The sequence below is a fragment of the Pinus tabuliformis genome, chromosome 2_2 (assembly GCF_031772625.1).
Source record: "Pinus tabuliformis cultivar Carrire ecotype Pingquan chromosome 2_2, CPIR1, whole genome shotgun sequence".
Classification (NCBI taxonomy): Eukaryota; Viridiplantae; Streptophyta; class Pinopsida; order Pinales; family Pinaceae; genus Pinus; species Pinus tabuliformis.
The window spans coordinates 1,175,410,868-1,175,432,827 of NC_142300.1; the positions used below are offsets into that span (position 1 = coordinate 1,175,410,868).

The following is a 21,960-nucleotide window of genomic DNA, read 5'->3' on the forward strand; positions in this document are numbered from 1 at the left end:
ATGATTTTTTCCCGAAGTATTATAAATGTTTTGGGAATGACATGTATCATATCTATATGCAAGTGACCCTTGCATACACTTGCTTTATTGGTGCACTAAACTGCTTCATTATCGTTTTTTAACTGGCTATCAATCTCTAATTGTTGGTCAATCTCTAAGTAATGCTCAAACAGGTTGTTCTGAACAAAAATAGGTTCAAATTTACAACTCATATTTAGTTCTTGTAGTTCACCCTTTTGTAACTGCAATTCTATTTGGAGAAATTCAAATGTCATCTGTACATCGTGTAGATAAGAATTGATATCAACAAGAATAAATTTGTTGATATTTACTGTTTCACTAGCATTAGATTGTACTAGAGCATTAAAAAATTCTGATAATTTATCAAGTTGTTTGGTCAAACTAAGGGTGTCGACTTCAACAAAAAATGCACCCATTTTACAACCAACAATGTCAGTCGATAAAATAATTAGTACTTTACTAAATGTTTCAAATATTTAAATGTTTTTCACCACTTATTCCAATAAATAATTCAAATTATTTATCCACTTTCACCTTTAAGATTGCACCAATATTGAATTTATCTGCTTGAACCAAAAAAATAAAATTTATGTGCTTTCATTCACTGTATGATCTGCATGAGCCCACGTAATTGAAATGTATCATTCAATTTCTAGAATGTGCATACCTGATCGTCATTAAGGAAACAACCATCTTCACGATACCTGATCGTCATTAAGGAAACAACCATCTTCACGATGAAGATTTTACTCACACATCCCAATATTGAAATACATTGTTTGATGTCGTCCTTATGCTCCAGTGAAAATTAAAAACTCACTCAAAGTTCAGATTTCACATAGGGAGCAACCAAGAATTCTCAGGAATTGACCAAGGAGATCACCAAGTTGATGTAGGAAATAATTTTGGAGACTGCCAAGAAATCGGAGCAGGATCATTTTAAGTCCCTATTTGAGGAAATATTTCCTTCCATCACCAAGAAATTTGTCTCCTCACCTTCACGCCTGCCTTAAGATATTGAAAAACATGACATCATTTATAATAATTCATCAAAGGATTGACGCTTGACATGAAGGAATTTACCCTAGATAATTCTTATGTTTACTTCTCATCTCTTTGAATATCTTGAAATCCAACAATGATAAGACATCGTTGATGCTGTCTTGTTCATGGAGACTAACAAATACTCCTTTTGCATATAGCCAAATTGTGATTCAATGTAAAGAAAAATAATATGCAGTCTTGTGAGGAAGTAGGGTGTTGCTGGAATATAAGCATGGAATGATGGATCTCTAATAGTTGACAGACTCATATTTTGTTCAAGAGAGACTCTACAAGCAGATGCACGAAAAAAAGGATGCCTCTAGTGTATGCACAACAAAAATAAATGGTAAAATTTTATGTCAACCTCCTTTATTTCACACTCATATTTATGGATATGTCCATCAATAACTTATATAACATAATTATGAATAAGATCTAGTGATGTAAGTGTCCAATTTTCACAACCACTGAATGTTAATCACAAGGGCTTCACTGGGGGAGAAATACCATGCCATGTGCATTCATATTTGGGGATACATATTGAGGAAAAAATGACATAATATATCAGGGGAATGTATAAAGGGGGTAAAGGGTTTTTATATTACTAGGTATAAAAATGGAGCTCAAGGTTAATGAAAAAATATAAACGGGTATTAAAAATGTTAATGAAAAAATGGATGCTTACAATATCTAGTGAAAGTAGGGGTTTTTTAAATTGGGAAGGTGTATTGGGCTTGTATTAGTAGGGGGTTAGATAATGTGATTTTTAGAAGTATTTTCCAATATATAGTCAAATTAAAGGTATTGTTTAGTGTGCCACGAATGCACATGATATGTCAGAGGTTCATTAGGTGAAGCCCCCATGATGTTAATTTACAAATGAAATATCTTAATCCCATCATTCATGTGATGATAGGTGTGAATGGATCAACACTGAATCATGGAAAAGCGGAGTGAAAATCAGTAGTATAATTGAATTTTCTTTCTACAAACTTAGTTACCAAACGTGGTTTCTTTGGCTAAGCTAACACAAAAGAGCGCCCAGTGTGCTCGCACTGTCTGATTTCTGGCTGCAAAAACCCAAAACCTCTTGTTTAGCACTATGGTTTTGTTTTAGTGGCTTCTAGTCGACAACGGTTAACACAAATTTGTTTGGTTTTGGTTTTTTTTTCTACTTTTAAAACTCCATCTATGTTCAAAGTAGTGATCCCCAATGTGAGAGGTTATCCTCCTCCATTCAATTTTTCTTTTAGAAACAACGACATCACAACTTCAATAAAGAAAACCTCCAAAATGAATAGGGTTTGTTTTTAATAAACAACAACCTCCAATGAAAGTTTTCCCGTAAATACATACCTCATCCACTCGGAATGTTGGCTATGTTGCTGCGATTTTCTTCAATTATGTCTGGTAGATATCGTGAAAAGTAGCTGAACATGAAATATTTTCTAGGGTTTGTGCAAACATATCTGCAACCTTTTAACTCTGCCAAATTCTTTCAATTCGAGCAATTCCCCTTGTCGTCTTCTTACTCGCTAATGAACTTTCCTTTGCGAGGAATTTTGTGTCTCCCTCAACTCCCCTTCACACACATCCATAACTTGTCAATCAACACTCACTAAAAGTCGAAAATCAAGCAATTCGTTAATATTTGACAATCAACCAATTCTTTAACAATCAACAATCAAGAAATTCAATTTTTTCAAACCAAAGTCTGAGAAAGGAGCACCCACAAAGGCCATAAAACTAGTGGCTCAACTTAATCAACTGGGAAAATTAACCACTGCTTTGATACCACCGTTAAACACCCTGTTGGGATGGGGTCCCCCAGGTCAAAATTTGTTAGCTAAGTCAATTTTTTTTAATAATTTTTGTTAAAGAATGTAAAGTCTCCATGAAATGTGGAAGCGGAGCACGAAGATAAGTAAGATTCAAAGGGGTATTAGTCCCTTATATGTGTAGGTGATAGGATGGTTTTGAGACTGCCCATGGTCCGCAAACCATCGTATTGTAATAAAACAACTATATATAGTTGAGTCATAGTGAGTCTAATAAGATAACTTTGGGGGAAGAATCATTGTAAGGGAAAGGTGCCAAGGCAGGAAAGGTCTGTTTCCTATACTTAGGTGAAAGGGGAAGGCTATTGCAGTTGAGTGCACAGAGAGCTTGGTAAGTCTGCAACTGAGTTCATGGGTCCCTGTAGCTGGGTGCACAGGGATAAGAAGTCTATATTTGAACGTTTACATCTTAATAAAGATTGTTTTGAGCTGAATCTGTGCATCTGTGCCTTGTTTATTTATTTATGTTAAGTTTATGTATCTTCGCTCTATGATTTGTTTTATATGATTTAATGCTTAATTTCTGTGTGGAATGATAAATCCGTAATGTTTATGCATAATAAGTATAATTAACCACCTTCGCGGAGCTCAGGAAGTTGTTAGATAGATCTGATATAGTGGTTGTTCAGAAAAGGTAGATCTGCGCGATGACGAATCTAGCTCATAAGGGCTTCAGAATATACAGTTTATTGTGCGAAAGTAGTAAATCTATATATTTTATGCATTTTAAGTATATTCAAGTACCTTTGCAAAGATCTGAAGATCATTCCGATAGAATTGCAGTAGTTAACAGACGTAAGGGATAGATTTGCGTGAAGATAGATCTAATCTATAAGAACCTTAGGAGGACCATCACGTAAGCCTCTGGATGCAAAAACCTGGTTCGAGCATCCCCCAATACTGCTTCGGTTGAGACTACAGCCTGCACTACCTAGGCTGTTTGCGAAAGGGCTGTTGGCACAAATAACTCTGAACCTGGGTTAGGCCCCCTTAATCCAACAAATGGTTCTATTGCCGGGACTGGGATCTATCTGAGGAATGTGTGATGTCGAATTAGTGGTTCCCTACTAAGAAAGAAATTGAGAAGTGACTCAATCAAAAGGAACACACGTTCGCAGCTCAGGAGAACATAAACCCATGATTATCCAAATAACAGTGGTTGAATAGATACCTCTACTTAGATGAAACCGATTTTTTTTTTCTTTTTCTTCCCTTGCGAATTGTACGGGTGGCTGTCTAGATTGGCAGATAGTCAGGGTACGTGGAGACTTGATGGTCCTATTGTGTGGACTCCAAAACTAGTGAGGCATCTGGAAGCTTCAGAAAACAACATCGTGCGGGATGTTGATCACTGGATTGATCGTATCATAGGAGGATTTGTCACTAAGAATACGATTGATATATCCGTCAGTTATAGCGAAGCAGAGCGCAAGCTCTTCAAGGGACCACGAGGTAAGTATTTAAAATATCTGAAAACTTGGATTAAGATGTTGTTGTGTGAAAAACGGGTTATGCCTTTACCTTGATGTTTGGGACTACGCGAAGCGGAAAAGCCTTCATAAGGAATGAAGGATCGAGCTCTGAATATAGTCTGCTATTGGGATCCTCTTCAAGCGACGATGAAGGAACTATTCTAAATACACTGTGAAGTGCGCTACAGTTGGTAAGTCAGGGTATCTCGTGGATATCTCATCCATCCACTCCGCCTCCACCTCCACCTCCACCGCATACACCTACACCTTCACCGCATACACCTACACCTTCACCTCCACCTCCACCTCCACCATTCAACATGATGAATGCAATGATATTGCTGATCTTTAAAGGGGTAGGGAGTGAAGACCTTGAGAAATTCTAGTTTGTTGCAGATGTTGTGTGGACAGCGCAATAGATCATTGATAATAATCTAATGAAAGCACAACTGGTCACAAAACTGCAGGATAGAGTGCTAACCGGGTATATCAAGTATTGTCAAGATCAACTTGTCGCGACGTTGGTAGATACTCAGCAAGCGTTGAATCATGAGTTTAAGAAGCCTAAATCTCAGGTGCAGTCTATTACAGAGTTTAAGGAGATAAAGCAAGTGGTGAATGAATCCTCATGGGATTTCGATCAGAGGCTAAAATGTTTGGTCCTGCAGGCTAATATGAACTTCATAGACGGATAACACAAATATTAGTACATTGCTTTGTTTTTGCCCCACTTAAGATTACCCTTATCACAGTAGAAGATAACAATGCAAGCAGAAGCTGTGGAGATCACGATGAGATTAGAAGCCTCACCAATACAAGATACATACATTGGAGTACAATAGATTCACTCAGAGTTGGAAAGTTTGCACCTGGAGTTGTAGAGCTTGAAGAAGGGAAACAAAGCCCAGCCTGAGGTGTGCGCTGAAGTTTGGTGCTTGAAATGTAAGGGCCATGGCATGATAAGGATCATTGCCCAGTTTATCAAAATTATTTTATTGGGGGAGTGCCTATCCCCCTAAAGCCGGAAAATACCACTGGACCGAGCGTAGGAGCAGCGTCGTGGTGCACTATTTGTCAAGTTACATGACAACATGCGACAGAAAATTGTCATCTACTACAAAAGTTTTTATAGACCCCTTAATAGTTTTTTTGCAATTTCTGCAAATTAGTAGGACATGACGAGCGCCATTATCAAATTTATGTATTAATGATGGATAGGACCCCTACCTATTGAATGCAGGCAGAAAATAAACCTTCGGATCAGGGCGCGGGTGCAGTGTGAGGAGGATTCTAAGGCCGAGGAAGAGGAAGAGGAGGAGGGGCTGGCAGAGGTCACGAACAAGCTATTTTCTGTAACTGTGGCAAAGCTAGACATTTTGCATGCGACTGTCTGAACCCAACACATCCATCTTGTCAATATTGTAGAGAATTCGATCATGTGATAGAATATTGCCCGATACTTATAGCGAAGATGTAAGAAAAGAAGGCACATACCCAATAACCTTTGTAGAATATCCAGATGATGAGGGCAAAGCCTCACGAAGAAGATCATAGTGTTAATATTGTAACACACAGTGGTATAGCCACGGGTGAAGATAAGGGAAAGCAACCATAAAATAAGGGATGTGTGCGCAAGGCTGCTGAAAAGGAAGTTGGGTTTGGCCTCAAACAGGCTAAAGAAACTTTTATGGAAGCTAAGAAGAACTTTGTTGAAGCTTTTACATTTGGGAGTCAGGAGAAATCAATTGGGAACAATGAAGTGAAAGATGTGGATCCTTCACTGTTAGCTAGTTATCTTAAAGCCTGTATGAAGTTGTTGAGAGATCAGAAGGCAGTAAAAGGGCTCCAAGAGCTAATAGACAATTGTGTAGGTAAGATTAAGGTTCCTTAAGAACAACACACTGTGAGGAAACTAGGTAAGTATAAGAAGTGGACAGGGCGCGAGATGAGGCTGACCGCGTAGATAGAAGAATATGAAATGGACCAAGTCATCGTGGATTTGGGCTCTGATGCAAACATGTTGCCTAAGAAGACATGGGAAAGGATGGGGAGACCTGTGATGAAATGGTCTCCTATACAACTATGCATTGCCAATCAATAGAAGATTATGCCTATGGGGTGCCTATATGGGGTAAGAATCATATTGAAGGAGCAAATGCTCTGGTGGATGTTGAAGTAATAGAAATAGCTAGGAATTGATTGGGCCTTTGACATGGATGCCATGATTAATATGAAGAACTAGAAGATGAAATTTGAAAGGAAGGCACTCAGGGTTATTATACCACTAGACCCTGCTGAGGGAGCGTGCTATACTGAACTTGTTTGCGACTTTGTGGAGGATGATGATGATCTAGAATAGATATACAAGATCACGACATGAGACAAATATTGGATCAAACCCACTACAAATGGATGGATCACATGGGATAAAGATAGCTCCTGTACCTCAAATTCAGATGAAGAGCTCCAACACTAGCAGAATAGGCTGCATGAGGTCTCTAAGCTACATTGCAATACGATGACTAAATCACTGCAGTGCGTATCTACAGAGGTAAGGAAACTTCTGCATTATAATGGCTTAAATGATGTTAATCTCTTTTTGGATGAGTTTGAAAAGGAGGTGCCCGAGGAAAATCGATTCCAGGCACTAGAATTGGCACTACATGCTACGCAGTGCCTAATGGTGGGGTATGCATAAGGAAAGCTTCGCTGACTGGAAGGAATACAAGTGGATGATTAAATTGTGGTTTGGATATGCTAATACCCGGATGACTAAGAAATATACCGGGAGAGATGATCCACACGAACACTTGTCATGGTGGACTAAATCTTGTGGATAAGAACCGCATCTAGAGTGGGTGCATATCTTTTGTCACACCTTAGATGCTATTCCAATGAATTGGTATTTGGAAATAGAACTACGCCATGGGATGACCGAATGGGATATCTTGAGGGAAAGCTTCTTATTAAGTTTCATCTTTGAGGATGGATTGGAATGCATTGATGAAGTGCTACAAGAAATTAAGGCCTCCATCTTTAGAACACCTGAAGAACCGGTGGAATGGGTACAACCAGACTAGAGTACACAGTTGCGCCACGCGATGGAATGCTACAATGTGACTGCTGAAGAAGAAGAAGAGGATCCACTGAATATTAATATTCCTGAAAATAAGGGTCAGCGAGAGGTTGAAGGACCTAAGACAAAGATCCCTAATGTTACAAAATTGCTTAAAACCCGACAAGTAAATATTGGATCTGATGCAGAGCCTAAGTTCGCAAAGATAGGAGACTATTGGGACGAAGATACAGTCGATAAGGTGGCCGAATTGTTGCGCGAATACCAGGATCTATTCCCAATGAAGTTCTCAGATCTGAAAGGTATTGTAGCAGATTTGGGCATATTGAGAATTACTTTGAAACCTGACGTGAAGCCTGTTAAACAAAGACCTTATCGTCTCAATTCGAAGTATAAAGAAAATGTGCACAAAGAACTGGGAAAAGTGCTAGAGGCCGGAATTATTGAGCTAGTGAAAGAATCTGATTGGGTGAGCCCTATGGTGATTTAGGAAAAGAAGCAGTAGGGTGAAATTAGTATATGCGTAGATTTGAGAAAGATGAATGATGCATGTGTGCATGATCCATTTCCAACACCATTTACAGATGAAGTGTTAGAGAATGTTGGAGGACAAGAGGCATATTCGTTCACTGGTGGATTCTCAGGATACCATCAAATAAAGATTGTGCTAGAGGATCGCAGCAAGAAAACCTTTGTGACAAAGTGTGGTTGCTTTTAGTATACAGTAATGCCATTCAGGTTGAAGAATGTACCCGCAATATTCTCTAGAGTAGTAATCATGATGTGTAAGGAGTTTATTCATAAATTCTTGGAGGTGTATTTTGATGACTAGACTATGTTTGGATTGGTAAAGTGCCATGTTGCAAGTCTGCACCTCATGCTGGATACATGTCACAGATACTAGATCGCGCTGAACTTGAAGAAATGTATATTCTATGTGCCTTTTGGAATTTTTCTAGGCCATGTAGTATGCAAGCAAGGATTGATGGTGGACCCTGCGAAGATAGCAGTAATTGTGAATTTAGAAGCTCCCAAGAATGTTAAGAAGTTGCGCGCAATGCTAGGCCACACAGGCTACTATAGGAAGTTTATCAAGTATTATCCCCAGATAACTGCGCCTATTGAGAAACTATTAAAGAAGGATGTGACTTTTTGTTGGGATGAGGAGTGTCAACAGAGTCTTGATGTGTTAAAAGACAAGATGGTGACTGCGCCCATCTTAGTATCTCCATATTGGAAGAAAGAATTCCATGTGCATGTAAATGCCTCATGTATTACGCTAGGTGCGGTATCGACCCATCTTGGCGAAGGTGATATTGATCATCCAATTTCCTTTGTAAGTAGGAAACTATTAAAGGATGAAAATAACTATTCCACCACATAGCACGAAGGGCTCTTGATGGCCTACGCACTACAAAGTTTCAACATTATTTGTTGGACGCACATTTCAAAATGTACACAGATCACTCTACTCTCAAGTACCTGGTTAAAAAGCCTATGTTGGGGGGGAAATCTGTAGGTGGTTGTTTATGTTCCAAGAGTATGACTTTGAAGTAATAATGAAGCCTGGACGGTTGAACGCAGGACCAGATCACCTAAGCCAAATCGAGATAGGTGAAGAACCAACCAATTTGGAAGAAGGATTGACGGATGCACAACTCTTTGCTCCGCACATTGCGGATGACCACTTTGATGATATCATTCAGTTTTTTACCACGGGTACAGCCCTTGAAGGCTATTCTACTCAATAGAAAAAGGAATTAGTGGTCCGCGCAGCTGATTTTTCTGTTATAGTGGGACATTTGTATAAGATGTGAACAGATGAAATAATGCATAGATATGTTCCAGAGTTTGAGCTCTCTAGTATCCTCGCCGAAGCACATGAAGGAGTGGCGGGAAAGCACTATGTAGGTAGAGTGAATACGTAAAAGATTTTACGTGCAAGATTCTGGTGGCTGACACTACATAAGGATTCTAAGGCATATTGCAAGGCATGTGATGCTTGTTACAGGATAGGAAAGCCATCGGGAAGAGATGAATTGCCTTTAAATCCTCAGATGTCACTAGAGGTGTTTGACAAATGGGATATTGAATTTGTGGGTCTGATAGAGCCACCAGGGCAGAATATTGGAGTGTGGTATATTATTACTACGACTGAATATTGGACGAGGTGGGTAGAAGTGCAATCGGTGAAGGATTGTACTTCTTCTACAACTGCAAAGTTCCTGTTTGAATATGTCTTGATGCGGTTTGGGTGCCCTAAGGTATTGATGAGTGATAGGGGTATGAATTTCCTGAATGAAACAATTAGTGTGATGCTCGAAGAGTTCTAGGTTTATCATCAAAAGAATAAACCCTATCATACCAAAGCCAATGGTACAGTGGAAGCATTCAATAAGATTCTGGAGAATGCGTTGACAAAGGTTTGTAATGCAAAGAGAAATGATTGGGATGTACGCATCCTGGCGGTCCTATGGGCATATAGGATGACATGTAAGATGTGGATACGCCAAACTCCATTTAGGTTGGTCTATGGGATCAAGGCAGTGATGCCCATGGAATATTTTGTGCCAAGTGTGCACATTGCAACTTTGACAGAGATGGCAGATCACAATACCTTGGAGGAACAGCTCACGCAGTTTATGGAGTTGGAAGAAGACTAGTTTCTTGCTGGATTTCACCAGCAAGTGCAAAAGTAACGTGAGAAGACCTGGCATGATAGCCATATTAAGTTGTGGAATTTCAAGGTGAACGATTTGGTTCTGCTATATGATAGTAAGTTCACAAAGTTTCCAGGAAAATTCCAAATGCACTGGTTAGGCCCATATGTTGTTAAGGAAATCACAGATGGTGGCGTAGTTCGGCTCGTGAAGCTAAATGGCGAATTTTTGCCTGGAAGGGTGAATGGAAGTTGGTTGAAGTTGTATACATGGGATCCCACCCTTGCGCAATGACTACATGGTATCAGGATAGTCTTAGTGCTCTAGGAACTTGCAAGGGAGAGTGGGACTGTAAATTACACTGCTTGAAGAAAAGGAGAACGCAGTAAAGAGGTTGTGCGATGGATGCAACGGGTACAACAGAAGAAGTTGTGACAGAAGAAGCTGCGATGGATGAGCTCCGCCATGGGGATTGATGCTGCGTAGCCAAGTCCAAAAGTAGTTGTTGAAGTCACTGTTCATGACCGCATATCAAAAATCTCGTTAGGAGGATTGGGTAGGAAAAATTTATGGTGAAAGTATTTGGATATCTTCTGCCAAAGATGCATTTATGATCAGAAAATGGAGGGAATGATCGGATTTGAATTTGAAATCGCCTATAAATCTGGCATGTTGGTTTGCTGTAAAAAACTTTGCCTTCTACAAATTGCGTATAAGCCCTTTTTATTTCACTCTATGAATCAGAAGGTTTGGGAGGATTTAATTGCAAACCCGGCCTTTGCGAGACTCCCTGAGTGGAACGAGAAGATTATCCTTGAAGAGATGTCCACCGAACCTATAAGTTCCGAAGCCACTATTTCTCAAGTGGAAGCCACACCATCCGTGCCTACGGCACTGCAGTCGCCTAGGCTGAAGAAATCTAGTACTAAGGAGAAGCAGAAGAAACCACAACCTGTACCAGTGAGGTAGTCATAGAGGAAGAACCCCGCAGAGGTTCGGTAGAAAGGGAGGATGGACAAGGCAAAGCAGCCATATGAACCCGTGGATCTGGACGCATAAGAACTCCACGATGGAGTCAAGGAATTGGATGCTAACAAGGGCGAGCCTATCACTAGGCTCCCGACGTATATCCCTCCGTAAAAAGGGAAAGCGAAGGTACCCAAGGACCCAGATTCGGGCAAGTTCGGGGAAGAAGTGTTATTTGAAGGTACGCTCTTAGCACGTATCCCTGTGTTAAAACTGGAAGATTGGGATCTAGCCGATCATGAGAAACTTCCACATTTGGCCACCAAAATGTACATGAACAAGATTTACTATGAAGAGACTGGGGTCACAAGGATGGAACAAATGAAATGGGTAAAAGGGATCGAGCAAGTTGGATTCCTACATATTCTGTGTGTGCCACACTTTCACATGCCGATTATCAATACTGTCTATGTGCACCAATTTCTCTCGCTGGTGCATGATGGGTGTTTGTGGTTAGGCAAACCCATCCCCATAACCGACATGTTGATCCACAAAATTATGAAATTTCCCTATAAAGGGGTAGATCTAGCCAAGGAGTTTGGAGGCAAAATTAAGGAGAAGGAACTTGGAGATAAAATGAAAAGTGAGTTTGGGCTAGTCAAGAAGTCACGTGGATACTCTATCTACTCTATTACAGACCTAACGGTGCAGTTTTCCGCTCAGATATAGGCTAGGAAGGTCATGCGAAAATGTCGCACGGACAAGGTTCTGGTGCCAGTAATTTCATTCGATGCACAATGTGCAAAGGGGGTGTAGTACAACTGGGCATAATACCTCTACAAGGAATTCTTAGAAAATTGTCGCGAAGTGCAGGAAGAAAGCAAGGCATTTCACTATGCCTGGCTCCTGCTGTTGATTGTATTCGTTGCATGACAACTTCCGGAGGATAGTAATTCCGTCCACAAGATGAGGATTTACTGGAGGAAGCGAAGTTCTCTTCGCTGTGGGCGACGAAGGATCTGGAGAGGATCAAAAAGTCAAAAGTCTTCTGAATACTAGTCGAGATGGACCTCCGCATAGTGATTAGTCAAAAGCCAAGGTTGTCTCCAACCTTATTTGAGTAGTTGCGGGCCTTTGCAGAATTCAAGGCGTACTTTCATAATGTATCTATCCACGCGAGGCAAGACCCTAAGAATATATGGCACAAGTTTGCATACCTAGTTATGAAGGCCGATGTACAGGAGATTGTGGGAACATGGCCAGTGGAGTGGTGACAACCCACAAGTCTTGGCACAGGTACCAGAAAAGGAGGAGAAAACTCTTCCGTGAAGACGAAATCTGCGCTGAAATGGAAAGAAGCAACACAAGCAATAGTGTGGAAGTTGGCCGATCAGATGAAGAAATAGGCTGTTGCTAAAGCAACTGCTACTAAGGAAACTGCCGATAAAGACTGTAATAGAGGCCACATTAGAAGTCAAAGAATTGGCTTCCCATCATACTAAAGAGCAGGAACAGTCTGAGCAGGAAGGAGGCGGGGGTGCCGAGTAGAGTACTCCCTTCAAATTGTGGATGCAAACCAAGGAGACGACTTTAGGACCCAAGAAGAAGCAAAAATCAGACAAACAGACACACACAGATCCAATGGTCCTCACTAAGGGGGACTTGAATGAGATCGAGGACAAGGTTTGAGATACAACAATGAAACTGTGGCAATATTTCGAGCAACAGTTCCAACAATCACTCGGAAGCGTGTAGAAAGATCTGTACGAGTTGCAAATACAGACAGGTTGGCTGCAAGAGAGAGTGGGCCAAGCGAGCAGGGTTCAAGTGAGCTTGTAGCAAGCGTGCATGAGCGTAATGGAAAAAGAACATACTCTGGACCTTAGAGTCATTCCCTTTCTAGAAGGAACATTGCGTGCAAAATCAGAGGAAGATAACACCCATCTTAGAAAGATCAAAGGCCTGGTTATGAATTTCGCTGTGCTGCCACTTCAAACCCTCCATGAGCTTCATCAGGGGGTCTCAGATGAGCTTTGGATCAGAGAGCAACACACACTATCGGTAATTAGCGAAGTCAAAATGAAAAATGAGAAGATCTTCACTGAAAAAGTTCAGGATCTTAAGGAAAAATAAGAGCTAGTGGCCAAAGCTAAAGCCTAGAAGTCGAAATTACACAAGCGTGTAATTCAGTACTAGAGTTACATATTCTAGAGGATGCAACAACTTCAACAAAGGTTCATAAATTGGTCACTCCAGTGCGACAATCTAAGGAAGAGGTAGGCTGAGTTACTTTTGATTTTCAGATGAAGATGTCGGAATTGCAGTTGAAACTACAGGTGACTATTCCACTAGAGGTCAGGTATCAGTGGGGCACAACCATCAGAGAACACATGTCTACTTTGGAGAATGCAGTATCAGGCTGCAATGGTCTTTTTGAAAATGAAATGGAGCTATGGACTACGTTTTAGGAGGACTCAAACCTGCAGCGACTACGTATAGAGATCCGAGAGGCACAACAACAAGTTGATGAGATCAGGGCGACTGCGTGCACTTTGGTGCCAGTCCAGTGCTTTGCGCGCTTGCATGAAATGAAGCTGCTGCAGGCACAAGTTGAGGAGTTGCAACACAAAGAAATTTTTTTGAAGGCTCAGAATCAACCATGGATAGAGGAAGCAAGCCAGATTACTCTGGCAATCCATGGAAATATGAATACTTTCCAGCAGACAGAAAGGACCATGTGCTTCGTGATGGAGGGGCAAACTATAGAGAAGCTGGTCGAATAAGTGCAACAGGTCGTACTATGGAGCACAACGAACCTTTAAGTATTGAATATGGAGTTTAGTGACCTCCGCAACATAGTGGAGAAGCCAGCTAAGTGACTCGAGGGTGAGTCAACATATTTGTGTTGGGGGCATGTTGGGATGGGGTCCCTAGGGTCAAATTTTGTTAGTTAAGTCAATTTTTTTAGTAATTTTTGTTAAAGAATGTAAAGTCTCTGCGAAATGTGGAAGTGGAGCGTAAAGTTAAGTAAGAGTCAAAGGGGTATTAGTCCCTTGTATGGGTAGGTGATAGGATGGTTTTGAGACTGCCCATGATCCACGAACGATGGTATTGTAATGAAAAGGCTATATATAGTTGAGTCCTAGCGAGTCTAATAAGATAAATTTGGGGGAAGAATTATTGTAAGGGCAAGGTGCTAAGGTAGGAAAGGTCTGTTTCTTGTACTTAGGTGAAAGGGGAAGGCTCCTATAGTTGAGTGCACGAAGACCTTGGTAAGTCCACAACTGAGTGCGCTGGCCCTGCAGCTGAGTACGCAGGGATAAGAAGTTTGTATTTGAACATTTACATCTTAATAAAGACTGCTTTGAGCTGAATCTGTGCATATGTGCCTTGTTTATTTATTTCTATTAAGTTTATCTATCTTCGCTTTGTATTTGTTTTATATGAATCAATGCTTAATTTATGTTCGGAACAGATAGATCTATAATGTTTATGCATAATAAGTATAATTAACCACCTTCACGGAGCTTGGGAAGTTGTTAGATAGATCTATTGTAGTGGATGTTTAGAAAAGGTAGATCTATGCAACAACATATCTAGGTCATAATGGATTCAGATTATATAGTTTATTGCGCGAAAGTACTAAGTGTATATCTTTTATGCATGTTAAGTACAATCAAGTACCTTCGTGAAGATCTAAAGATCATTCCAATAGAATTGTAGTAGTTAATAGTTGGAAGGGATAGATCTGCATGAAGGCAAATATAATCTATAAGAACCTCAGGAGGACCATCACACAGGCCTCTGGATGCAGAGGCCTGGTTCTAACATCCCCCAATACTGCTTCGAGTGAGATTGTAGTCTGCGCTGCGCAGGTTGTTTCCGAAAGGGCCAACAGTTAGGGTTTTGTTGGTTGGTGTGAATAACTCTAAACCTAGGGCAGGCCTCCTTAAGCCAACACACACAATATTGGAAATGAATTCAACTGTAATATTAAATGATGGTCGTAATCATGGTGTATAGTACATATAAATATAATAGGTAAACCATTGATTCGTTTTCTTAGGTTTCTTGGATTCCGATAACTACTTACCGTAGCACACACTAACCCAAACTATAATATCGAGGATTAAGTGTCTAACAAATTATATGTTATATAATATATCTAATATTTTGAAATTTTTTATTATATTTATTTTGTTTTAATGCATGGAAAGTTGTCATTTGACAATTTAACTTCTTATTGAGTTGGAATTATGAGTAAAACATAAGCTAATTATTATTATTATTATTATTATTATTTTTTTTTTTTTTACTTTGAAAAATTGGTAATTGCAGTAATCTGGCTAAGAAGTTAAATTAGAAAAATTATATAAAGAGAAATGTTACCATTAGAGGGTTTTTTTTTTTTTTGTTTTGTTTTGTTTTAAGAATTAGACTATGAAATTATTTTCTAGATAGTGGATTTTCAGAATGTATAAATGTATTCATCACTCTAAAAAACCTTCGGTGCATAAGATCATGTAGACTGAAGAGCTTAAACTTACCATTCCAAAAAATCCCATAAAATTTCAAATAAAAATAACAAAAAATATTCAAAAGTGTCTAAGCTACAACATTAAGCGTTGATGTTCACATCTTCTTAACATATCATTCATAACCACATTTCAAAAAATATAGAATGGGAAACTTTGCCATGGTTACGTGTTGCGTTGAGTCGTTGACATTCTTGGCTTGTTCAAAAGAGTTTGGGTAGCAATTGCTTCTTGATATGGAAAAGTCATGGCCCTCTTTCAATGGGATCAAATTGCATATTTTGAAATATTCTGAAATGTTTTTTGGATATGATTTTGGTAGATATGAGTGAAGTGAAACTCATATCATTTTAATTTTCAAAATATTTAGAAATTAACAATGAATTACTTCAATTTTTTTATCCCCTCAATTAAATTTACACAATATTCAAAAATCAACAATAAATTACGTTCAAGTTTTTAAACATTTCAATAATTTTATATGTATTGTATTTTTCCAATGGAGGCCTTTAGAAGTTCCACCTTGAAAATAAAAACCATGTAGACTGGGAGCTCGTCTCTATAGAATGACACATTACCTACCTCCAAGATTGTGCATGGAAACTACAACAACCTTGACAATGAAAGGATGGGTACACAAAAATGTCCGACTTTCTACACATCTGATGCATTCTCCACCAAAGATGATGATGCCCTCTAAACAATTCTTTGTCTCACCATGATCTCACCCGTGCTCTATCTATATCTTGCTACAGTGGACACGGTCACTAGAATCTTCATGACTCGTCGGGGCTCAACCTTCTCACTACTTGATGTGGAGGTGGCATTGGCCGAGGCAGAGGTGTTAATGAGCAGTCTATGAAATTGTAGGTTTTAACCCTGTAAAAAAATTACTCATAAACGAATTCTTAGAAAAAAGAAAAAATATATCTATTAAATTACAAGAATATTTCAAAATCTATAATCTTCTTTAAAAAAATTAATCTTTCTATATTAAAAGTAAACTATGCACATTAAAGCTTCTTGTGTTTAGAGTAACCTATGCACTCTGATTTTGAGTGTGCAATTAGAGTTCCCAATTGACTATATTAGCTCATGCAAGAAATGTATGTACTCTCTTTTGTTTCAAAGTCCCCACATGCTTCCCTTTATTATATGACCACATCACTTTGGCCCTTCATTCTACATAAATAAACTCTCGTACATATGGTTGTAGTTAACACTAATGCTTACAAGCCCGAGGATGATGTTTGTAGCTAAATAAGAAATTCATGGCTTGAATTGAGGGTGTGAAACAATACTATAATGTATCTAGGTGTTTGCAGAGTGATAGTTATTGATGCAATTCCTAAACAATGTAGGTAGATGAATCTGATTATCTTGGGAGTGATAGCTATCGATACAATGCCTAAACCATGCAGTTTTATGTATTTGATTATCCAAGAATAAAGGGATGAGAATTACTTTTTTGCTCCACAGGCAAAAAATTGGAGGATGGATATCCTTTCTCCCATATAGATATGATTTTAATATCTAATAATAATATAAATAGTATAGTCCATAACGATTAAGAGAAAGATTTGATAAAAAATAAGAATGAACTCAAATATGAGTATCTCTTGTACCCTCCTATTGACGATGTTGGACCTGCCAACATGTCAGGGGATCTCCCTGGTAAGAAGTCCTAACCAGATATCAAACCATTTGTAGTAGGAATCCCAACAGTGGGTAGTAAAGCTATGCCTTGACTACAATATCGTGCAAAGGTAAGTGTGATATCTTTGTCGAAAGAAAGTGTGTGACCTTTCAGCGAGTCAAGGGATATGCATGGCGAGGTTCTAACACACGGAGGGGAAAAAGAAGTGCACCCCCTAGAAGCATGTAATAGTACACAGCCTGAAAGGAACACATGAGATGAATGCCATCACAAGATGGAAAGTAGAATAGTCGAAAATCCAAAGTGATGGGTTAAACCAAGAACACAACTTCGAATAGTTCATACACAAATGTGTAAGTTAAACAACATACGTTGCTTAAGTAACCAAAATAGTCGAACTACAATAACAACATATGCATGACGACGTGTTGGATCTATTATATTCTATAAAGTGAAATTTCCATCCATACATACACCATGACAACCACTAGCCCAAATAGTGGAACATTACAGTCAACACCGCCTACTCCTCCAAAGAGATGTATTCGCTCTACATTGTGGAGAAGACAAGGCTCATCAAAATACTCTCCAAGCCCTCTCTAAGCAATGCCTAGAAAATGCTTAGCTCCCAAAAGCCTCTTCTACAAGTTATGAGATTTCTATTTATAACAAAGGGTGGGGTGACCCTTGACATTCCCCTTTGTGACTCATGGACTACCCTCATGGCTCTTCAACTTCTTTGCATAACTCGTTATATTACATATGACTATTTTCATTCCACTAATGGCACTTGGAATTTCACTTTACATCATGTTTACAAAATTACATTTTCCACATATACCCATGTGGGACAAAAATGGCTTGAGTCAGCCAAACAAGACAACACTAAGACTCAGACGACTATGGAAATACCAGCTCATCAACATCCTATCCTTGATCCTTGGCGATGAATTGATGCCATGCTCGGTAGTGCGCAATGGTGTCCATGTACTCTTTGATGATGTCTTTCTGGAAATGAAATCTTGCCTCCATTACTTCTGGGTATAATGATTTGGAACGTTTGTCCAACTCGTTCTATAACATGTGCAACTTAGTCCTGAGTAAGGTCGGACCAACGATATACATTTGCATGTTATCTACGGTGACTTGCAAATCTGCACTGGTGGCCATGATCATCAACTGATCAAAGTACGTGTCAAGCTCCAGTTTGACTTGGTTCTTCTCTTTGGCCTCGGTGAGTGTACCAATCGACGAGGTGTCACACTTTCTCACCACGACATCCAGACTCCTGAACAACCATGCGTAGGAAGCCTCAACACTTGTGATGAGTGACAAGAGTTCTTCATAGTTCCGGATTAGACTCCGGATGCGTGCTTTGTCCAACTCTACCTGCGGATTCATCATCTTGTGCAAGTGAACCAGGGCTCCCTGTATCTCATTGTCCATCTCTATACATGATCATCAACGACACGTATGTCTATGAGTGTTTGCGCTATCTTAGTGCAACGCTATTGATGATTGTGTAGATTGACAACTGCCTTGTGCACGGTGACGAACCTGTCATACAATCTCCATGTGATTTTCTCAAGAGTTGATACTTCAACAAGTATGGCTTTCTTCATTTTTGCTCTCGTGGATCATGTTGATTGTTCTTCTCTCTGCCTGGGTGCTTGCAACTCCTTAGCCATGCGCTTGTTTTCTGTTATCAAGAACTTCACACTCGAGCTCGTGGCTTCAGCATAAGCCTTTGTAGCATCAACCAAGGTAGTTGGATGTCGTAAAACATCTGACACAATCATCCATTCTTCAAAGTCCGTAGGTGATGAATGCTCATTTGGGGTGTGTTCTCTACGTGCTTGTACAACTCTATGCTACGACCCATCAAAGGCTATTTTGTACACATCTGTTCTCGAATTATCCTCAAGGAGAATGGTATCCCCTTATTCATTTGGGACTTTCTATGTTGCTAGAGTTGGTGAGGCCTATGGGATGACCTCTGTGTTTTTGGAATGAGGTTGGTGTTTTGATCCTGTTCTCATTGCTCCATCTCTATGTCCATCTGTTCTACTATCCGTTCATCCTACGAGCAAGTTTCTATTCCTACGTGTTATCGGGAAATCTAGTGTCTATGCAGAGCTGCTAGTCCCACTAAGACTGGTAGCTATCTTAGAAACAAACAAACTAAAACTACTTTTGTTTTCCTTTATGAAAAGTAGATAAGAGGGGAAAAAAGGAGACCAACCTCTGTCTTGCGCTTGGTTCCTTGCTTGATTCCTCTCCCTTCTGATAGATCTTTTCCACTCGCTTCCTCGTCTACCCAGCTTCAAAGAGCACCTATGGAATCAAAGCAGCATAACACTATTCAAGAACAGAGATCTACTATCATAAACAATATAGGACCAGATATATATTGACCACACAAATGCATATATCATCAATCGTACAAGAATGTGGAGGAAAACTTGAATAGCTTTATTAATATCAAGAATAGCAAATAGGATTACAACCAATTGTTCTGACCCAGTGTCATCCTCTCAGCAAGAAAGCCCTTATTCACCTCATGAAAAGCTTAGATCACCCAACACTATGATGTTACACCAAGAAACCAGCAGCACTTCCTTACAAGATACAAAATTCCAGCCCCTGGATCTCTAGGATGAGGGATCCATATATAGATGATTGCAGGGAGGTGAGTCAGCTTTTGAGATTTGATTAGTGTCCTCTCTCTGATAGTTCTTGATTCCACTTGGAGATTGATGATCTCTTACTCATCCCTGGGCGAATGCAGAGAGGCAAGTGTCACAGGAGAAGTTTCTTGAAGATTCCATGATCATCCACCTCGCAAATTGACTCTGCCATTTGTCCACTCTCGCCCATCGCACCCCATAGAAGGGCTTTTTAGTATGCATCACACCTCCCATGTGCATTTAGGTGGGATGCAGCGCACTTTGACCATGGAGTAGGTGAGATGGTCCAGTTTTGACCAGTTCTGAGTAGTTTTTCATGGAGAACTTCTTGGAGATGATGTAATCAGCTGACCTTGTTCTTTTAGGGGATGGAACAAAATTTTTAGGGACTTAGGAGCCCTCGGTTTATGGACATATTTGATTGGGGTTGCAGTGCCCAAAAATGTCTATAACAGTTTCCCCCTAAAGCATGAGGTCGTTTATCTTTTGATGTCGGGTGAAATGCTTTATCATGAGGATTCGAAGTTTTTTCGAGCTGGAAGGCGACCTGTAATAAGATACAATACAATACATTATCTTCATAATATTTTCATGATCTAGCTGAGGCGGGCATTTCCCATGCTCAGCTTTATAAATTCATTTTCATGTACATAAGACAAACAATCGTCTGTGTGCAGACTGATGATTCTGGTAGAGCCATCATCCCTTAGATTGGATGATTATCTATGCAGCAATGATGTACATTTAATGTCTTTATTTTCCTGAATATATATCGCAGCCCGGATGGATTAAACTAGATTCGGGGTCTTCAATCTCGTTCGATCTTCACTCAAAGTACAAGTCGATCCATGTGAGAGATGTTCTGGAGTCGAACATGGAAAGACATCGCCTGATTACCAGCCAATGATGTAAGCTGTTAACAGGTGCGAGAGGAATCACCGATAATGATGATGACCCTCAAGGTACGACAGTACAATTCACGTGGTGTGAAAAAGGGACTTGGTTTCGAACACCACGCAAAATCTTTCGGTCGAAGGCCATTGATGTAAACCTGTCGCCGGAAGTGAGAAACTTGCCATTGAGGCATGCAAGCTTCAAAGTACTGAAAGGGTTGTTCCTAGATCGACTTCCTGGATAATGAGCTGATGTCGACAAGAAGCGATCTGTCATAGGAGGGCCTTAATGAATCCCACATCTACGACATGGAACGGAGCAAATGATTTTAATGGAGGTGAAAACGATCTGATGATATAAGGTTCAGGGTGGCGGTCATGAAAGAATGGAGCATAAATGTATTGCAGTGGATGAGACACAGGTGAATTCTCTGAGCGACTTCTCTTGAACATATCGGCGACACTAACATGATGGATTGATAGCGTTAACCCCAAATGTGGATGGTGTGATGGACCAATGGTGATATGACCAGTGAATGGAACAACCCAACCCGACTTGGATGCGGAGTGAAAGTGTCATGTTCAAGAGCGACTTGCTACCAATAAAGTTTCTTCAAGTTTTCTTCCCAATTTTTCCCCAGTCATTGCTGACCAATACCTCTTTATTTTTGTCAAGTTTGAGGAGGATAACATATGCTTGTTCTATAATTTTTCCTTTGGGCAAACCCATCACTATGTTTTAATGAGCCTAGCGATGTGAAACTCGTTCTTGTCGGTATGGACAAGTTTGTCGCTATTCGGTTTTAATGAGTTTAACGACAAAGATAACTCGATCCTTTTCAATTTTAGAGAGTCTGAAAGGGATGTAAAGAAAACTCCAACAATACTTTTTCGTCATATAATCCCTTAAGTCCGAAAAAGTATAAAATAATACAAAAGGGATGAATTTTCAGTAATTTTAACGAGCCGAACAAAACAAGCACTCGACCTTTTTGTGTAATAATCCCTCAGGTCCAAAAAGATTAAAATCTAGAGGAGGGATAGCACTTTCGGCCACTTTAACAAGCTGGAGAGGCCAATTACTCAGAAATCTTTTCATATTTTACGAGTT

The 21,960-nt window shown here is 39.8% G+C and overlaps 1 protein-coding gene across 1 annotated transcript; it reads left to right on the top strand.

The window, feature by feature from the left end:
• Positions 1-8,436: 8,436 nt before the first annotated feature.
• On the top strand, positions 8,437-12,963 carry LOC149197661 (uncharacterized). The gene is made up of 5 exons (XM_089408763.1): positions 8,437-8,761; positions 9,036-9,170; positions 9,273-9,375; positions 9,463-9,734; positions 12,806-12,963. The coding sequence occupies exons 1-5, from the start codon at positions 8,437-8,439 to the stop codon at positions 12,961-12,963; spliced, it is 993 nt and encodes a 330-aa protein (XP_089264889.1).
• Positions 12,964-21,960: the final 8,997 nt, after the last annotated feature.